We start from the raw sequence: 18,340 nt of genomic DNA on the forward strand, positions 1-18,340 counted from the left end.
GCCAGAACATGACTTGTGTTTATGCACTTTGTCTTTTCTAATTAATATGCCTGAAGCCATAGCCGAAAGAGACCTTTGGGTGCATTTAATCTGAACAGATTTTGAAAGATTCCAGATGGTCCCAATAAACTGCAGTGGCCTGTCTCTCAGAGCTCTGTGACAGGCCTACATCAAGATTGAACTGGCGGCAGTAGGAAAGATTGGCCTCTATGTAAATGTTTTCTTTCTTTGTTTATTTATTTAAATCTTCTTGAAGGACAGCTAGTCCCTGAAGTACTAGCAGGACTGAGCTGGCTTTTAAGAGCATACCTTACCAATATCTTCTGTTAGAGAGTGCGGTTTGCTTTCACTTGGCAACAGAAAAAGAAATTCTTTATGCTTGCAAACTATAAACTTTATGGTTGTCAGCATGTTTCTGTTCTTGGGATTCACTGTCCTTTGGTCATGGCTTATTTTGTCTAGTTCTATATATACATCTGTGCCTTTCCCCCAGAGGTAAGAAGTCTTCCACCCATAGTGGCACAATCTGGTAAACTCTCTCTAGGCAGAGGGAAATTTCAATTCATATGTTTGGAGGAAGAGTACAGAGTCAGCAAGAGGCGGTGTTGCTGGGAGGGATGAGAGGCTAATTGTGATTGGGAGTATGTGGATGGCATTCTTTCAGCAGGTCTTGTGAGAACCTTGTGTGACCCTGACTGGTTTGCCTTATGATGCCTGTTGGACAATGGCTGGATGGAGAGTAGGAGCACCAGCAGGAGCCACTTTCACTTTCCTTCCTAGTAATTTAACAGAAACCTGACAAAGGGAAAAAAATGGCCTCGAGAGGTCTCCCTGCCTCTGTTTTTATTACCTATTGTTAGGAAGAGCGAAGATGTTTATTATCTTTGGGAACATCACTGTTTGGTAGCTGCAAAGTTTTTCTTCATTAAAAAAGTAGATTGAAAGATTGATCTGTTGAGTTTTTACTGTTTCACAAATAGCAAGAAATGAAACTATGTGACAGTATTAAGGGATACGTAATGAATGTGGATGTGTAAGACATGTTAGAATATGGTATTTAGTGGTTTTCTATAGCTGTTGACTGAAAGTCTTAAAATGGGAAATGGCGAAGTTAGGCATGGTTTAGTAATATTTACTATAATTATATCTTTATCTATTAGGAAATCTTGAATTTGTCCAATACTGACTTGTAGGCTTGTATTTTAATGCAGTGGTCTCCAAACAATTTTGATCATGCACCTATCAGTAAAAAATGTTTGAGCTTGCTCCCCCAATATACATACTTACATTTATAAATTATATACATGTACTACTGTAGTAATATTTTATGTAATTATAAAACATATGCAAAAATAGAAATTAAAAATATGATATAAAGATGAAATAAACACTATTTAAAAAATAGGAATATAAATATATAAAAATACGAATTTTTTATATATATTTAGAACTTCAGTATTGATGGAATTCATGCTCCTACAGTAGAGATTTATAGTGCTGCTTGTCCTTGTTGTCTGTTCTGTTACTGTAAACAAAAAAGAGCTAGGATGTATCTTAAGTTAAAATGTAATAGTTTCATTGTAAGAACTACAATGAACTTGAGACTAGGTTGTTGATCTCAATAATTTAATGATACGTTGTAAAATGGTGGAAAAAAGAATGATATTTAATACAAGTCTGTGCTATTACACAATTTAAAAAATCAACCCTCTCTCCCATTACAGGAATATGAGGCCTTAACGAAACAACCAACTTGCAATCCAGATGTTTGGGTGAACCTTGCCTGTACGTACTTCTTTCTGGGGATGTATACACAAGCTGAACAAGCAGCCTTGAAAGGTGAGATGTATGTGTCTGATGGAAAGGACTACGTTGACTTTAACACTAAAAGTGATTTCCAGAGAAAGTCTTCAATTCTTTATTTTCATAGGAATAAAGGATACTTTTGAGCCAAGTTTTTTGGTATTGGGTTTTTTGGTTGGTTTTTTTTTTTTTTTCATTTAACAGGAGAGTTATGACACAGTTTGCTTCCTAAAAATACCTTGGGCTAGTGGAGTAGCTGGAACTGAGAGAAGCATCTGGAAAATAATTTCTTTTATTAATTTCTAAATACAAAACCCCACATATGCTGACCAGCAACAAAAAGTTGCTTTTCTTTTGACTGATTCCATGTCTTGGGGCCAGTGCAGATGAAGCTAATTAGGCTAGTGAGATTATGAAAAAATAAGCATACGAGAGAGTTCAGCATTCTGCCTGATGTGGACAAGAACTCTGCTTATGTAGTTTCAGTGACTTAGTAGGTGGTCTTGTTGCCTTATGAGTCAGATATTAGGTGTCTGATTCTTCAAGGTGTAGAGTTCTCTGCAGTCACATTGTTTCAGTTCTACCTTAATCTGAACATGCATGGGATCATTTAAAAAAGAGGAATGAAAATTAGATTGCAAGACAATTTTTACTGCCTAAAAATGTTTCTGCAGTTTAATTTTGTTACCTATTGCTTTCTGTTTACCTTAGTAGTGATTTATATTGTTTCCTCTAACCGTAGTATTTCAGTGCTTTCTAAATAGAACTGATAGTAGTTATGTTCTCAGTCAACTTCTGACTCTTGCCTTTTTAGGATAAAACTCTTATTGAAGTATGGGTTTTCTGTTTCTTTAGTCTTCTAGTCTTGGGCTGAAAATAAGGGAGGGAGAAAATAATTGGGTACTTTCTGCTACTGTGGAGAAGTGCATTCAAAAAGCACAGTTTTGTATTATTTTTAGAAATAATTAGATTCTCATATTCCTTTAAAATCCTCTGAAAGATCATATTGAGCTCAAATCCCACAACTGGAAATGTTAGGTTAAAATATTGGTCAGAGGGCTGAAGCACCTCTCCTATGAAGACAGGCTGAGAGAGTTGGGGCTGTTCAGCCTGGAGAAGAGAAGGCTCTGGCGAGACCTTATAGCAGCCTTCCAGTACCTAAAGGGGTCCTACAGGAAAGCTGGAGAGGGGCTTTTTGCAAGGGCGTGTAGTGATAGGACAAGGGGCAAGGACTTTAAACTGAAAAAGGGTAGATTTAGATAGATCTAAGGAAGAAATTCTTCACTCTGTGGGTGGTGAAGCACTGGAACAGGTTGCCCAGAGAAGCAGGGTAGCCCCATCCCTGGAAGTGTTCAAGGCCAGGTTGGATGAGGCTTTGAGCAACATGATCTAGTGGAAGGTGTCCCTGCCCATGGCAGGGGGGTTGGAACTAGATAATCTTTAAGGTCCCTTCAAACCCAAACTATTCTATGATTCTATGATTTTGTCTCCAACTCTAAAGAGCTTTGTGATCTCTATTGTTCAAGAGGTGCATAAATTTCTAATATTCACAGATAATAATTTAATCTTTAATGCACCACAAATTTGATCTTTGGAGATTACAATCTAGGACTTGAACTGAAATCTAAAAATAATTGGGCAATAGAGCCTGAGGTGTCCTTTGACCTAAACCGTGCAGGAAACAAGCAGCTGCATCCTATACCAGTTGGAGTCATTGTCATCAGCTTTACATCATGTGAATTACAGTAATTCATTCTAGAGATGACAGATACACGGCTGGGCAGGCACCTTTATTAACTGTGAGTTGGAAGTGAGGGAAGGTTAATATTTTGTGCCCCTTCAGATTAGTTCATTGTAGCATGGTGTGTGGCAGGGTAGGGAGTGTGGTGAGTGGTACTCGGGTGCTGGAGGGAAGGGCAGGAGTATTAAGAAGGGAGTGCAAGACATAGGGAGTGTAGCTGAGAGAGGGAGCAGAGAATAACGGAGTGCTTACCCTAGTTCCTGATTTTATGTAATTGTTTAAGAAGGACAGCATGCCAGTTTTTTACAGAGAAGCGCTAAACCTTTCTTGTGAGTACTGTAATACTGATAATTTCTGGCTACTTAAGCTTGGTGGGGAGGCAGTCACAGCTGAAGATTTGTAACACTTGTCCTTTCTCTATTGAAGGCTTCCAAGTGCTGTATATTCCCCTTTCCACTCCCATCTCTTCAGTCTTTCTAACATTGAAGTTGAACCATTTTATTTTAGCTCAAGAGAGATCCTATTTTAGTTTTTTGTAACATTTTAGGGTTGCATCAGTAATGGCTGTTCACAGTATAATATTGACAGCCGATGCCATAACATCTGTAATCTTTTCCATGGTTTAGCAAAGATCCTGAAGAAGCAAAATATTTCATTGGATTTAGACACAACAGGTGAAGTCTCTAGAAGAACACCGTTCATCCAGTACTGCCTTGAATACTGCTGAAAAACTGATAGGTAGTTTGGGATTGCTACTTTTGGATTATTTTGCGTAAATTCTTGCATAGCGCTTGCTGTTTGTTGCTGCAGTTATGCTAAGCCCCTGAAATTAGCATTGTGCTAAAACAAATGAGGGAAAAATAATTTATTTTCAGGTATAATTCAAAATTTCTACAGTGATGGAATCTCTATGTGAAAGAGAACATAAATGTCAGCCAGCTTTCTGGAACAGATTTTCTACGCAAATATGTAAATATCTAGAAATCAAATAGAAGTTCTTTCTTGCCATGTACTGTTGCTATTGCTTATAAAAATTATTGTTAACTGTCTGAGGAAAAATATGTGGGATACTTAAAAATTAGGAAATTAGCATTAAAAGCCATGAGGTATTTATTGCAATTCATACAAGATATATAGTCTACAATCTCTTGTGGAGCCAGGTTTTATGTTTATTTTATAATGAGAAGTGTTCTCTTAGCTCGTTGTTACTTAATTAAAACTTCATGGTACATTCTCTCAGGAAATAATAAATCTGTATATCAAAAGTCATATAAAGCAGAATTATTGCAAATATAACCTAAGTAGTAGAGCAAAAAGGCAATAAAGAAAAATCCTTCTTTGAAGGTTTTTCATTACAGTTGTACTTTATCTCCTCTAGGCTTTCTTCCAAATTCCTTTCAGATATTTCTGGCTTCTTCTTTTTCCCTGCTGTCCCTTTACATTACAGTTACTAATGTGCCTGGATCTGAGGTGAAGGTAGAGTTACTTAAAGTCAGCTACTGTTGTTTTATAGTCATCCCATAGTGAATCTGCCAAGTGATGCTTTGTTTACTCTTTTTGCATCTATGCTCTCATACATTGGCTGAACGTATGTTTTCCATGCTGTGTCCTAGCTCACCTAGTCTTGGGACAATGAAGCTGAAAGTCTTTATCTTGGTTTAATAAATAATAATAATAAATTACTACTTTTTAAATTATAAACCCAAATAATTTTATATTGCATTCCCAGTTCCTGTGCCTTGCAAAGGACAAGGACCAGAAACCAGCCTGGCACACTTGCACGGTTATCCTGGCAACTGATCCTAGTGTTTAGAAGTCTGCATAGAGCTCTCAGAAGCTGTTGGCTGGCACTGCATTAAGAAAAACAGAAGAACTAACAGTGTTCTTTTAAAACACAAAAAGTGCATGTAAGTGGGGCTGCAGTTAAATCTGTTAGGAAAAACAGTCTTTTTAGGATAAATGGAATTTTATGGTTAAATTTGAGATTCATGGACAGACACAGTTGTGTTGCTGAACCAGTCATTGTAAGTTTAAAGTTCTTTTTTTTTCCCTCCCTTGTAACTTTTGATGGGCAAAGCTTTGTAATTACTTTACTTCTTTACAACTCAGCATGTGTCAGATCTGCATGTGGTTTAACTGAACAGAGATACTTCTCGTTTCACAGCCTATACTGGGAGGAGCAATAGTGTACAAAAGCAGAACAGAGATGGGTTAGAAAGAGCAATGACGTTTTCCAAACCAATTTTGCTTATGCATGTACTAATGTTTGCCAGGTGTCAGATAGTTGTCACCGGTGAAAATATGCAGTTGTAAGTGGGCACAGAAAAGTTTCTGGGTTTTCTTTTTCTTTAGACTGCATGTTCACCTACATGCAAAATTACCTGCTTTCTGCTTGTACTGTATTTCTTGAGAACAGTAGTTCATTTCCATTGCATTTTAGCTGTGGTTTTGAACCAGTGGAGTTTGGTATAAGGAACTGTCAAAGTGCATAAGTGAAAATATAAATTTATACATATTTGAACTTTAAAGTCTAGTAACCTTATTTTCTTGTTTTGCTTTCGAAAGTATAGTGAAAGCTACAGAACAGGAATAATAGATAGTTTTTTGCTTTAATGGTCTTTAACTTACTATGCTTAGGGATGACTGAAATGAAATGTGTGTATATTGCAAGTAACTGAACATAGTTGAACTGGCTTTTAAGTATTTGGAGAATGAATGTCCGCTGTAAATTTCATTCAAGGAAATTCTGAACAGTTGAGCTATTCAAGTGTGCATAAGTATGAATGACACTGTTGGACTATGTTTTTTCTGAACATTTTTCCCATACCCTTGCATTTTCCCTTCCACCAGTGAGACTGTGGTTGTGAGGCACAGAGGGCTTCATTCAGCTACTGTGTTCAGGTGAGCAGGGCGTTGTTTTTCAGTGACAGGAGAATAAGGTTTCCTCTGGTCATGTTTTCTGTGCTGTCTGGCTGGAGTCTGCTCAGCACAGTTCCATTCCTACCAGCTCCTGTCTATGTATAAGATGTGTTCTACATGTGTTAATGTGTGAAGTGCAGCTATAGCGTATGCATTATGTTTGCTAGATGGGATTTGTTAATGCTGGATGCATGACCAGCATCACCTTGCACTCTCACGAGAGGGCACAAACATCAGATTGTCCGTGACTGTATTTCATCATCATCTTACTGCCTGTGGCAGCAATATGGAACCCACCAAGAGTCTCAGCTGCCATTTCTAGTGAGCTTCACTTTTTGTTTAGTAATTAGTGAAGATAACTGTCTTCACTCTTATTGTAGCTGTTCATTATACTTTAACAAATACTTCACGAGGTGCCTGTTCAGTGTCAGCACATAAAAATATACAGAACACTTGTAAGATCAATGTCAACTATGACTTTAGTGCCTGGAATATCAGCACTGATCATGACAAAAATTCTAGCGTAGGAATATTGGTGTGTTTCCTAGCTGGAAAGAGATATATCCTATCCAGCTATTTAGGGATGTCTTCTGCACAAGGCCAATACTAGACCTGGAACAGGGTCCAGTTTGTTGCCATGCAGCATTGTCATCATGTTTGTTATGATCCCTAGATTGCTTAGTACTGATTTAGAGGGCGGAGGAAAAAAAAAAAAAAGTACAATCTTCTTGAAAAAGTAGGACAGGAAAAGAAGATTGTGCTTCCTTGTGGCATTAATAGATCAGTGTCAATGAAATTCAGTAGCAGCGAGAGTAATAAAAGAACAAGCCTAATGTCCATTAAAGTCATTATCTTTGAGGCAGTTGTATCACTTCCTGCTCCAGTGATTGACAACAGCTTTATCCAATATTCATAACCAAATTCTTTCTGGAAACTTGTTTATGTTTCCTTGTCTTCCTCAAAAAATATATTTCGCACTGGGAGAAAAGAAACTGCTGATATCGAATGTTTCTGTGGTTCTGTATACTCTGTCAACAGGACTATATTTTTTTGGTTTTGCCCTTCTCCTTCTCTTGCTAGCATTAAGTAAAAGTGTCTTATTTTGAAGAATATCAAATGGATAGTATCATATAAGATCTTATTAAGCAGGACACTTTTTCTCCCTCCATATAACCATGCACACCATCAGAACCCAGGTTTCATCTTTTGCCTGTTCTTAGGTGTAAAATAACGTGGACCAACCCTCCAGCTTTTGCCAAGAAGTAAATAATAATTTTGATGTCAGATCAGATGCCAGGTTTGCAAGGGCAGCACTGCAGTCATTGGTTGACCAGTGAAACAAGAATTCCTCGATTTAGATTCTTGAGGGAATATTGCTTGCAAGTCACAATTTTCACAGTGAAATTAATGCTAAAACTCACTCAAAAAAAAAAAAGAAACAAAACCTACTCGAAAAGGAACATTAATGTCTTTACCCATACTACAGTGATTATACAGTATGTTATTTTCAATGTAAATCCCACAATCTGTCCTGCTTGTATTTTGGGAGTCTTTGATGACCAAATGTTTTGAATTGTGAAGAGTGGTTGTGGTTGGTTTAAGTTTCACACAAAAGTACGTGTGGGGTCCATGTGCAGCCCTTCTAAACTTTGATATTAAAACCTATCAATTAATGCTGGGGCACATGTGGAGTTACCACAGTATCATTGCTGACAGCATATTAAGTTAAGGTAATCCTAACTTTCTAACTCAACAGATTAAATAATTTCTAGAATGTGCTATTGCATCAGTTATAATTCTACTGCTGCTTATACAATATTGATTGTAGATCAGAAAAGCTTTCTGCCCTTTAATAATTACGCTAATGAGAATTCCCACATATATGCTAGATTGAAGACCATGTAGCTTCTTAACAACCTGATGCTCTGTCAGTAGTACCTCTTGTGGTTTTGTGAGAACTCTCATATACTGCCTTTGCCCTTTGGGACTTCTCAGTTCTAGCAGTTCTTTAAAGATACAGTTCACTGTCCTCTTTTTCTAGGAACATGGTTGAATAACACAGCTTGGGAAGGAGAAAAGGGCAGAAATAATTGTTGTGCCTATCAGAAGTAGGTGGACAGCCTTATACTGCCAACCTGGTGAGAATGACCTGGGTTTTGGCATCATTCACTGTGTTAGAAAGTTTTCTTACTATGTGGAAAAAGAGTAAGAAGTCTGGAAATCTCCCCTGAAATTGCTTTACCAAAAAAAAAAAAAAAAAGTAAAATCTAACTTATTACTAGAAAATTCTATCGAGGGGGAGGAAGAGGTTTTGGTGGTTTGAACCCTCTTTCATGGTTTAGGGTGTCAGAAGAATTACAGCCTTGTGTTACAGGCCATTGCTTTGCTAACTCTGCACTTTTGTGGCCTCATAAACACAGTAATTAATTCTGCTTTTTGTAAAGATTCCGGGTACATCCTTTCTGGGGAACATAGGTTGCCAGCTGGTTGGTCTGAGCAAGAATGAGAGTGCTTATTAACTGAGTAGGCTAAAGAAAATACAGGAAGCAAGGGAATGCTTTTTGGAAGACTGCTTGCAAAAGAAATTAGTAACTCTGTTGGACGAGGACCTTTGTCCCTCTTAGTGAAGCACAAGGCTCTCTCTAGTGACTTAAAGCTCTGCAATTAACAATTTGTGTCATGTGGAGTGAGTTAAATGGAAATCCTAATCCTGCTAGAGCAAGAAATTTCATGAATTTTAGTGGCTCTAGAAAGGAGAATCTCCCTCAAATCTCTCACCATATTTTAGTTTGAATCTTACCTGCTCTGACTGCAGAATTCTTTCATGTGCCTTTCGTTCCTAAGGACAGAAGAAATATTAGAACTAAGTATCATATAATGTGCATACATAACAAAACGGTAGCAGCAATAGGTTTTGCGATACACTGGAAGTTAACTAGAATTATGAATCACAGCTTACTTCAAATCTATCATATCGTAGAAGGAGCCTTGATTATGAGTTTGTCTGTTGCTGCTTTTTATTTTGTAAAAGATGCTGTGCTGTGTGTTACTTGCGCAAAAACAGAGAACTATCCAGAAGGCCCTGCAGGCAAATGGTAATGCAATTCATAAAAGTTTTAAGGCTTGTGGAAAGCAGAGACCAATGTAAAGTTATTTTCAGCAAGGATTTCAAAAGAAACGGGCAGGGAATTAAGACAAGAAGCAGGAAGGCCTTTCAACCACTCTGAAGTTGGTAGAACCTGCCCCAAGGCATGACCTGCAAAGAACTGTAGTCAGGCTAGTTAATGAAAGAATATGGGTGCATGAATGTCTATTGAGAAGGCAAGTAAAAAATAGAAAGAGACACCCTGAGTTGTTCTTTGCAGTGATACTTACTCAATTTTCCTTACAGCACCTAAGAGTCGTCTTCAGAACCGTTTACTCTTTCACCTGGCACATAAGGTATGATGTCTTTTCTTTACTCATGCTTTGTTTGTTTTCTTTTCAATTGGGTAATATGTAATTCATGCTGGCAACCTGGCAGAATAATTAAAATGTCTGTGGTGGCAGGAGAACAAACATTTTCTACAACCACCCTACTGTATTCAAATGTGGAGGAGAAAGTAAGTGTGAAAACTTGATCTCAGAATAGATGCCCTCAGCATGTAACTAAGGAAAATCTTACCAACTCACTTCACATAAGTCATACAACAGGAACCTGGTGGTATTTTTGGTCACAAGGAACCTGAGACTTGAATAGAATCAGAAATACATAAGCCACTATTTTTCTTTTTCTTTGAAGTGGACCAAGGTTTCCTAACGTGCAGCTGTCTTATACTTAGCAATTTGAGCAAAATGGTCTATACGCTATTACTGATCTTCCTAAATCATTCAGTGTCCAAGAAGTAATGTTGTTTATAGCATGAAATGTACTTTAACTTCAACAAAAATTAAATGCTTGTTTCACTTACCATTCATAGTTATGTTCTGTTAAATTTGGTTTTGTACCATCTTGTATTATACTTAACAAGTACTGTGCTGCTGACGAGACTGAGTTTTGGATGAAAGTGTAACTCTTGACTGTTAGCTTCGCTGTCAGATTCTCTTCACTTAAATCTTTTAAGAGAGAAATCTTAAACCGTTTTTGTCATGACATTGGCACTTACAGATGCCTGTGATAAAGAGAAGTTGAATAATTCCTAGTTCATGTAGTTAGTCTTTGGAAATAATGGAGTTTACAGAACTATGAAGCCCACTGCTGTTCTCTTTAAGCAACTTATCTTGCCTTAGTATTGGAGTATCGTTTTGTGACTGGCTCAAAGAGAGGGAGGAAGAGGATTTGACAAAAACTGGGCAGATAAATGAAAAACAAATATGTAAAATAGAATTTGTGTGTAAGAAGAGTTCATAACTACTGTTTAAGCAGCAGAACCAGCAAAGGGAAGCACTGGAATAAGTGATTTGAGTAGACTGATTAGGTGAATAGCCTCAACTTTACTGTTGTAATACAAATATAACAGGTGTGTTTAACTCTTCCTTATTTTTGTGCCTCTGTGTGTGTGTTATGCGCTATGAAGCGATGCTTTTAAAAATAAACCATTTAGTTAAATAAATGAATTTTAAAGGGTTGATGAAAGAGAATTTTTTAGTGCTGTAAAGAAGTCTTGTGAAAATTAGTGCTGGTGTGTTGTCAAATCTTGCATTTTTTTGCTATCATGAGAAATAAGATTTGGATCTACAAACAGCAGAATTTCTACTGGCTCAAACAATAACAGTTAAATTTTGTGTTGCAAAATTCTATTGGTGAAATAATTAATTCAGCTCTTCCCCTCTTATCCATCAAGACATGTGACATGTAATTATGTCTAAATCACACCTTAAAGGAAAATGTGTACTTAGTTTTAGCCTCACATTTATCTAGTTTCAACTGGTCTGCCTCTTTAATGTTTGGCTTCTACACTGGTCAAATTAACTTTAAAGTAAGAGTTTTTCCAAATGTTTAATATGAATCACCTGCTGTTTGCCAGCAAGGACAAAACTAATCCAGTTAATTAACTTAAAACGTTTGGGTTTTTGTGGGTTTTTTTTCTCACTGAACTCTTCCGAGAATGTGTCACACTTTTTTTTTAGTTCAGTGATGAGAAGAAACTGATGAGCTCTCACCAGAATCTGCAAGACATTACAGAAGATCAGCTTAGCTTGGCGTCTATCCACTATATGCGGTCCCACTACCAAGAAGCTATTGATATCTACAAACGCATTCTTCTTGATAATCGGTAGGCGTCTCTGCTCTAAACCTTATTGCATCAGTATCTCTGGTACTGTTGGTGTTTGAATTCCGTTTAGCTGCTTGTTTTCTGAAAGTAGGAATTTTCCTCAATTAGTATATCCCTTTCCCGCCACAAAATGTGCACAAGTTGCAGCCCCCTCAATTTTGGTCATTGCAAATGGTTTTTAAAAAAGGGGATGTTTAAAAAGAAGTCTGCTCTCTGTTGCTTTCTTTTAGTGATGTTTTTGTGTAATTCATTCTGAGATCTTTTTTCATTTTGTTACTTATTTCTTCTGAAGTTATGTATGGTTATGTACCTGCTTTGTCTTTTTCCTTTATTCCCCTCTGATGGCCAGTCTGGTGAGCCTTGCTTGTGATTACTGAATTCTCCTTCACCTCTTAGCCTTTCCAAGAAATGTTCAGTTCTTAGTTTTTATGTAGAGAGTTCCTTACATTCCAGTAAGTCTGAAATTATTTCCATTTCTAGTTATCCTGCTATGACACTTGTCGATGTTTTTTTCTCTCATATTCTGTAAGTTCCTAGTTCAGAATTTAACAAGGAACAAATTGAACTCTTAAGTGGCTGAAAGTATTGTTTAATAAAATAGAAACTGCTGTCCCAGAATAGATAGCTATCTTTTGGCAGTATCTGCTCTTGAATGCTTCAGAGAAGTCCATTATAATCTATATAAGTATGTCGATTAATGTTTGAGGTAGAGATTTTAACTTCCAATCCCTGCAGAAGCAATCACTTAAAGCTAAATGAGTAACCTTCATAACAGTTATCCTTTTACTTACTGTTACCACAAATGCCTGTCTTATTTCTGTGTCTAGTTCTTCTGGTTTAATAGCTTGTAATGGCAAGGATTTTTTGAAATAATTATACTTGGTATAAGATAATAAGATCCATTAAAATATTTTCAAAGTTTTGTGTACATATTAAATGTCTTTGCACATATTGCATAGAAAATGGTATTCTGCCAGGCCAAATACAGTGCTTATGTTCTGTGCATTTCCTTTGTGTGAAGTTGCCACCATTTCTCAGATTTGCAAACCAATAGTTTTGTAGGTGATTCTTTAAAGCCTCAGTAGCTGCCATTGAAAAAATTGATGCAAATCTGGATCTAGATCTGTGCAATCTTACCTAACAAACTAGAGCTCTAAAGATACCTAATAAGCATTTCTCAGAAACTCCAGTTTTGATGTGCTTGTAAAAGATGTATAGACATGTGAGAGCTTTATCACTGATTTTAATGTTCTGTAGTATAACTGTCTGGTGGTATTTAAATGTTCTGTTTAATCCTCTTTCCTGCAGGGAATACTTGGCTCTGAATGTATATGTGGCCCTATGCTATTACAAACTGGATTACTATGATGTATCACAGGAAGTGCTAGCAGTTTATCTTCAACAAGTTCCTGACAGCACCATTGCTCTTAACCTTAAGGCTTGTAACCATTTCCGACTTTACAATGGGAAGGCTGCTGAGGTATCTATTGCACAGCCCTTCAGTTCACCTTTATTTTAGTTCAAGATTCTGTACAGGTTTCTTTTCCTTGTTATCTGTCTTAATCAGTAATATTGATAATAGCTTTTGTCTTGTCATTGTGTCATTCTCTTAGGAATCTAGCCTATTTCAGCTTCTCTGGTATTAAGCCATCTGTCCACATGTGTGCACAACGGTCTTAGAGTTTTCCTAGTCCACTTTTGACCTTGTGTCTATATGTATTGTCCTATTGCTAAAATCGTCATATAGAAGTGGGAAGGCAAAAATCTTCAAGTGAGCCAGCACTGCTGAAGATGTGTTTCTATCCCCTTTGGGGCTCATATGAAGGTCCATTTATACTTGTGTGCTTTTTTGTTTTCTTGTTAAAATTTGGAACGTGTGTAATTCCAGGCAGAGCTCAAGAACTTGACAGACAGTGCCTCATCCTCTTTTGAGTTTGGCAAGGAGCTCATTAAGCACAATCTGGTGAGTAATGTCAGTCTCAGATTTAATATGAACTGCACTCATTTGTAGAGCTTTTCTTGATGATTCATAAAATGGAATATTTTGTGAATTGCAGACCCAATTGAATCTCCGCTGCCATACAAGTCTCATTCCAGAATCTTAGCTGTATGATCAATGTGCCATCAAGTGTTTTTTTTTTCCCTGGAATTTTTCCGTCAGTTTGAGACTGTGTCAAGAAAATAATAATGCTGTTGCTTTTACCCTCGACGACATATTAAGATAATTTATGTTCTGTAAGAATACCTTTGCAAGCCATTTTGTGGAGCACAGTCCTTAAAGACACTGTAGAAACAAGTCAGAATCCATGATCCTGAACTCTTATTTAGTACGACAGCAGTATGAGTAGAATTAAGGTAACTAGGGAAAATGGTCTTCATCCAAAAAGTGCTTAACAAGGAGTTAATAGAGAAAAAGATGCTGATAAAAGCCAAAATACTTGTGTGTTCTGCAGTAAAAGAGTCACTAATCACCTGCTAACTTCCTCTTCAGTGATATTACTACTTTGCTGAACAACTGGTAGCAGTAGATTGCTCTTATTTAATAATGGGCAGTTGCTTGCTTGGTCGTTTTTTCAAGGGGAGTCACAACAAGCTAACGCTCTTTTCTCCAAGAGTTAAAACTGCTTTCAAACTGGACTTTTGTAAGTTAGCATTCTTTATTGGTCTTTTTGCCAGTGGTTTATTGAATAAGTATATTAGACTTTGTTGGAGGAACTGTCATGTCTAACTGAAGTATAAGAATCAACAGCTCCTGATAATTTTAGAATCTTGTGGCATTCTAAATAAATGTAAAGTTGTTAGCCTAATTTTTTTCATGTGAATACATCATTGGCAAATTGCACCGATGTAAGATATGGCGCCAGATTACCAGATTGATGATAAAGTCAGGTCACAAAGACCTGGCTAAGCATTTAAACTTACAAAATGAGGAGACTCATCCTGTTGTACCATGATCTTGGCATGTAAACATTTAACTAACTGCAAAATTCTTGTACTTTAGCTGAACTTTACTCATTTTAATAAGAAAAACGCACACCCATCGCTGAAGCTACCACCTCATGAAGATGACCCTCGCCCACTGAGCATGCACAATGATTTTCTAGAGGTTTATACATTTAACTGCAGATGAAGAAAACTTGTACCAATCAGAAGTTTAAGTAGAATGATTACCAGTAGAAATGTTATAGTCTATGCATATCTAATTACATATGTATAAATAGCATTGGTGTAAGCACTATGTATGGTAGCTTTGTGATTTTACCACCTAGCACCCATCTCTGCGCAGATATGTAATAAACAAATATCTCGACTCTGTGTGTAAATTTGCTTTTTGTACACCAGGTAAAAGAACCCTAGTTTTTGTGACAACTGTAATTCTGTGTGTGTTCCCCTCACTCCTGTCTCAGACTATGTTATTCTTTAAAATCTTTGATATATAATGTATCACTGCTTTGAGCTCCTAAAAGATGAAATAAATTAATCTTTACTGATGGATTAAATACTTCATATTCTTCAGAGTAAAGGTTGTCACACATCATAATTCTATAGTTAATTAAAGCAGACATTATGCTAATGCCAGTACCATTGACCTTTTACTACTGTTAATATAGAAATTTAAGGATTAATTTCCTTGAATTAAGATATTATAGACAAGATTTTGATACACAGTTACCAATATGCTGCTTTTCTCTGCAGGTGGTGTTCCGAGGAGGAGAAGGGGCTTTGCAGGTCCTGCCTCCTCTGGTTGATGTTATTCCTGAGGCAAGACTGAATCTTGTGATTTACTATCTCCGGCAAGGTAAATACACCTTTGTCTGGCTCTTTGATAGCTTCAGGGATGACATTCATGCATCTGATCTCAACTGACCATTCCATTAAGTGCTCTTATTTTTTCTTTGCAGTAAAATGTAATTTATTTCATTTTCTGTTCCTCTGGAAAGTAGTGATGTAAGAGTTCCCATGGCTCACAGAGAAGGGCTTTAATTGTGTGCAGTCAAATAAATCTACTTCAGCAGAGTATTGGAGGTTCTTGTGTTTCGGGAGAGAGCTTTGGGGATGGTGGTGTTTACATGTTGGTAGTGAGAGGACCTTTCTTCGGCCTGAATATGTGAGAATGGTAGGCAGATGTCTTATGAAGGCAAGGACTATTTCTGTTTCTGTAAATGCAGCACAAACAGAACATGAGTCAAAGTGACTGTGAACAAAGTTACCGATTATGAATAAGACATTTAATTCCAAATTTACATTACAACTCTTAAAAAAAAAATGCAGATAGGTAGCCAGAGTCAGTTGGAAAGGATTTCCTACTTGTTTCTCTCCTTAGTTGGCCAACTCCTTTGAATTTTATCTGAGTTTAGTTTCAGAGCCATTCCCATTCCATTTTCCGCTGGACTGGAGGCTGGCGGATGTTACCCCCATTTACAAAAAAGGGCGGAAGGAGGATCCGGGGAACTACAGGCCTGTCAGTCTGACCTCGGTGACGGGCAAAGTCATGGAACAGGTTATCTTGAGTGCTATTAATGAGCACATACAGGTTAACCGGGTGATCAGGCCCAGTCAACATGGGTTTATGAAAGGCAGGTCTTGCCAATCAAACCTGATCACCTTCTATGACAGGGTGACCCGCCTGGTTGACGAGGGAAGGGCTGTGGATGTAGTTTTCCTTGACCTCAGTAAAGCCTTTGATACAGTTTCTCATAGTGTTCTGGTGGAGAAACTGGTAACTGCTGGCCTGGATAGGCACACCCTCCTTTGGGTTAAAAACTGGCTGGATGGCCGGGCCCAAAGAGTGGTGGTAAATGGGGCTAAATCCGGCTGGAGGCCGGTCACCAGTGGGGTTCCCCAGGGCTCAGTGCTGGGTCCAGTTCTGTTTAACATCTTTATCAATGACCTGGATGAGGGGATTGAATGTACCCTCAGTAAATTTGCGGACGACACCAAGCTGGGAGGCTGTGTCGATCTGCTCGAGGGTAGGGAGGCCCTTCAGAGGGACTTGAACAGACTGGGTTGTTGGGCTGAGGCCAATGGCATGAGCTTTAATAAGGCCAAGTGCAGAGTCCTTCACTTGGGGTATAAAAACCCCAAGCATCGCTATAGGCTCGGGGAGGAGTGGCTGGAGAGCTGCCTGGCGGAGAAGGACCTGGGGGTGTTGGTTGACTACCGGCTTGATATGAGCCAGCAGTGTGCCCAGGTGGCCGAAAAGGCCAATGGGATACTGGCGTGTATCAAGAATAGTGTGACCAGCAGGAGCAGGGAAGTGATCCTGCCCCTGTACTCGGCACTGGTGAGGCCGCACCTGGAATATTGTGTCCAGTTTTGGGCCCCTCGCTTTAAGAGAGATATTGAGCTCCTGGAGCGAGTCCAAAGAAGGGCAACTAAACTGGTCAAGGGGCTGGAAAATAAAACTTATGAGGAGCGGCTGAGGGAGTTGGGGCTGTTTAGCCTGGAGAAGAGGAGGCTGAGGGGAGACCTGATTACGGCCTATAAATACTTGAGAAAAGATGGTGGGGAGGTAGGGGAAGGACTCTTTACATTAGTGATGGGTGATAGAACAAGAGGAAATGGGCATAAGCTTAGTCAGGGGAGATTCAGGTTGGATGTTAGGAAGTATTTCTTCTCTGAAAGGGTTGTCAGCCACTGGAATAAGCTGCCCAGGGAGGTGGTTGAGTCCCCATCCCTGGATGTGTTTAAGAATAGGGTGGATGAGCTACTTGAGGATATGGTTTAATGGGGATTAGGGATGGTTGGACTCGATGATCTCTAAGGTCTTTTCCAACCTAGAAATCTATGAATCTATGAAATCTATGAATCTATTCTCCCCTTGTGTTCCTTTATTCAACAGTGGGTTGACTGGCTGAGTGATGAGGAGGTGTTAACTGCAGTCATCTATTATGAGGTGATGTGATGATTGCTTTTCCATCCACTGCTTTCTTATAAGCCTTGTATTTTGTCACCTTTTGAAGGTGGCAAAGTGCGTTTAGATGACTAGGGCATCTGAAAGCAGAAAAATGTATTTTCTTAATTTTAAATAAATAAAGTCCATGCCTGCGATATTTTTTCCCAAAATGTTGAAAAATTACTAGGAAAAAAGGAGATATGTTTTGCTGACAGAAGTCAGTCACACCAACTTTGTTCTTTGCATCTAATAAGAATCTAATCTAATAAGAATCACAGAATCTGAGCATACATAAACATAGTACATTGAAAAAGCCCTGTGAGCATTTTATAGTGTGATTGACTTGGAGTTTCAGATACTGATTCTAAGTAACATCTTTATGATTTGTAATCAACAAGGCTGGTGAGATTTAATCTTTGTAGTTGGAATAAATTCTCTTTGGTGCTCAGTTATATCCAGGGCTGATTCTTTTGTCTGCATGTGCAATTGAAACACTGCCTCATAGTTTCGGTTCAACTCAAATTGTGACAAATTTTAGAATATCTCACTACTGACGACTATTAGAGATTATAGAAATTCTTATTATGCTAATACTGTGCAATAAAATCTAATTAGTCTGAGTTTCATAATCTGCAAACATCACAGTCTTCACAAAATATGGCAATTCTATTCCTATTTTGTTTCATTTTATTTTAAAGAATGACAATAAGGTTATTTAAATTTCAT

General features: G+C 37.9%; 1 protein-coding gene across 3 annotated transcripts in view; it reads left to right on the forward strand.

Annotated features, from left to right (window-relative positions):
• Positions 1-18,340, forward strand: part of IFT56 (intraflagellar transport 56) — a 54,423-nt gene that overhangs the window by 5,128 nt on the left and 30,955 nt on the right. Inside the window, exons 4-9 of one of the 3 annotated variants that reach the window (XM_086610999.1) lie at positions 1,725-1,839; positions 9,855-9,904; positions 11,573-11,718; positions 13,027-13,198; positions 13,607-13,681; positions 15,415-15,517. In XM_086610999.1, coding sequence (XP_086467125.1) covers positions 1,725-1,839; positions 9,855-9,904; positions 11,573-11,718; positions 13,027-13,198; positions 13,607-13,681; positions 15,415-15,517 — 661 coding nt within the window. Of the gene's footprint in view, positions 1-1,724; positions 1,840-6,417; positions 6,446-8,570; positions 8,602-9,854; positions 9,905-11,572; positions 11,719-13,026; positions 13,199-13,606; positions 13,682-15,414; positions 15,518-18,340 lie in introns of those variants that run through there. The other 2 variants (XM_086611001.1, XM_086611000.1) reach the window with 2 other exon arrangements.

The sequence above is a fragment of the Tauraco erythrolophus genome, chromosome 4 (genome assembly GCF_009769465.1).
Source record: "Tauraco erythrolophus isolate bTauEry1 chromosome 4, bTauEry1.pri, whole genome shotgun sequence".
In the NCBI taxonomy this organism is placed as follows: Eukaryota; Metazoa; Chordata; class Aves; order Musophagiformes; family Musophagidae; genus Tauraco; species Tauraco erythrolophus.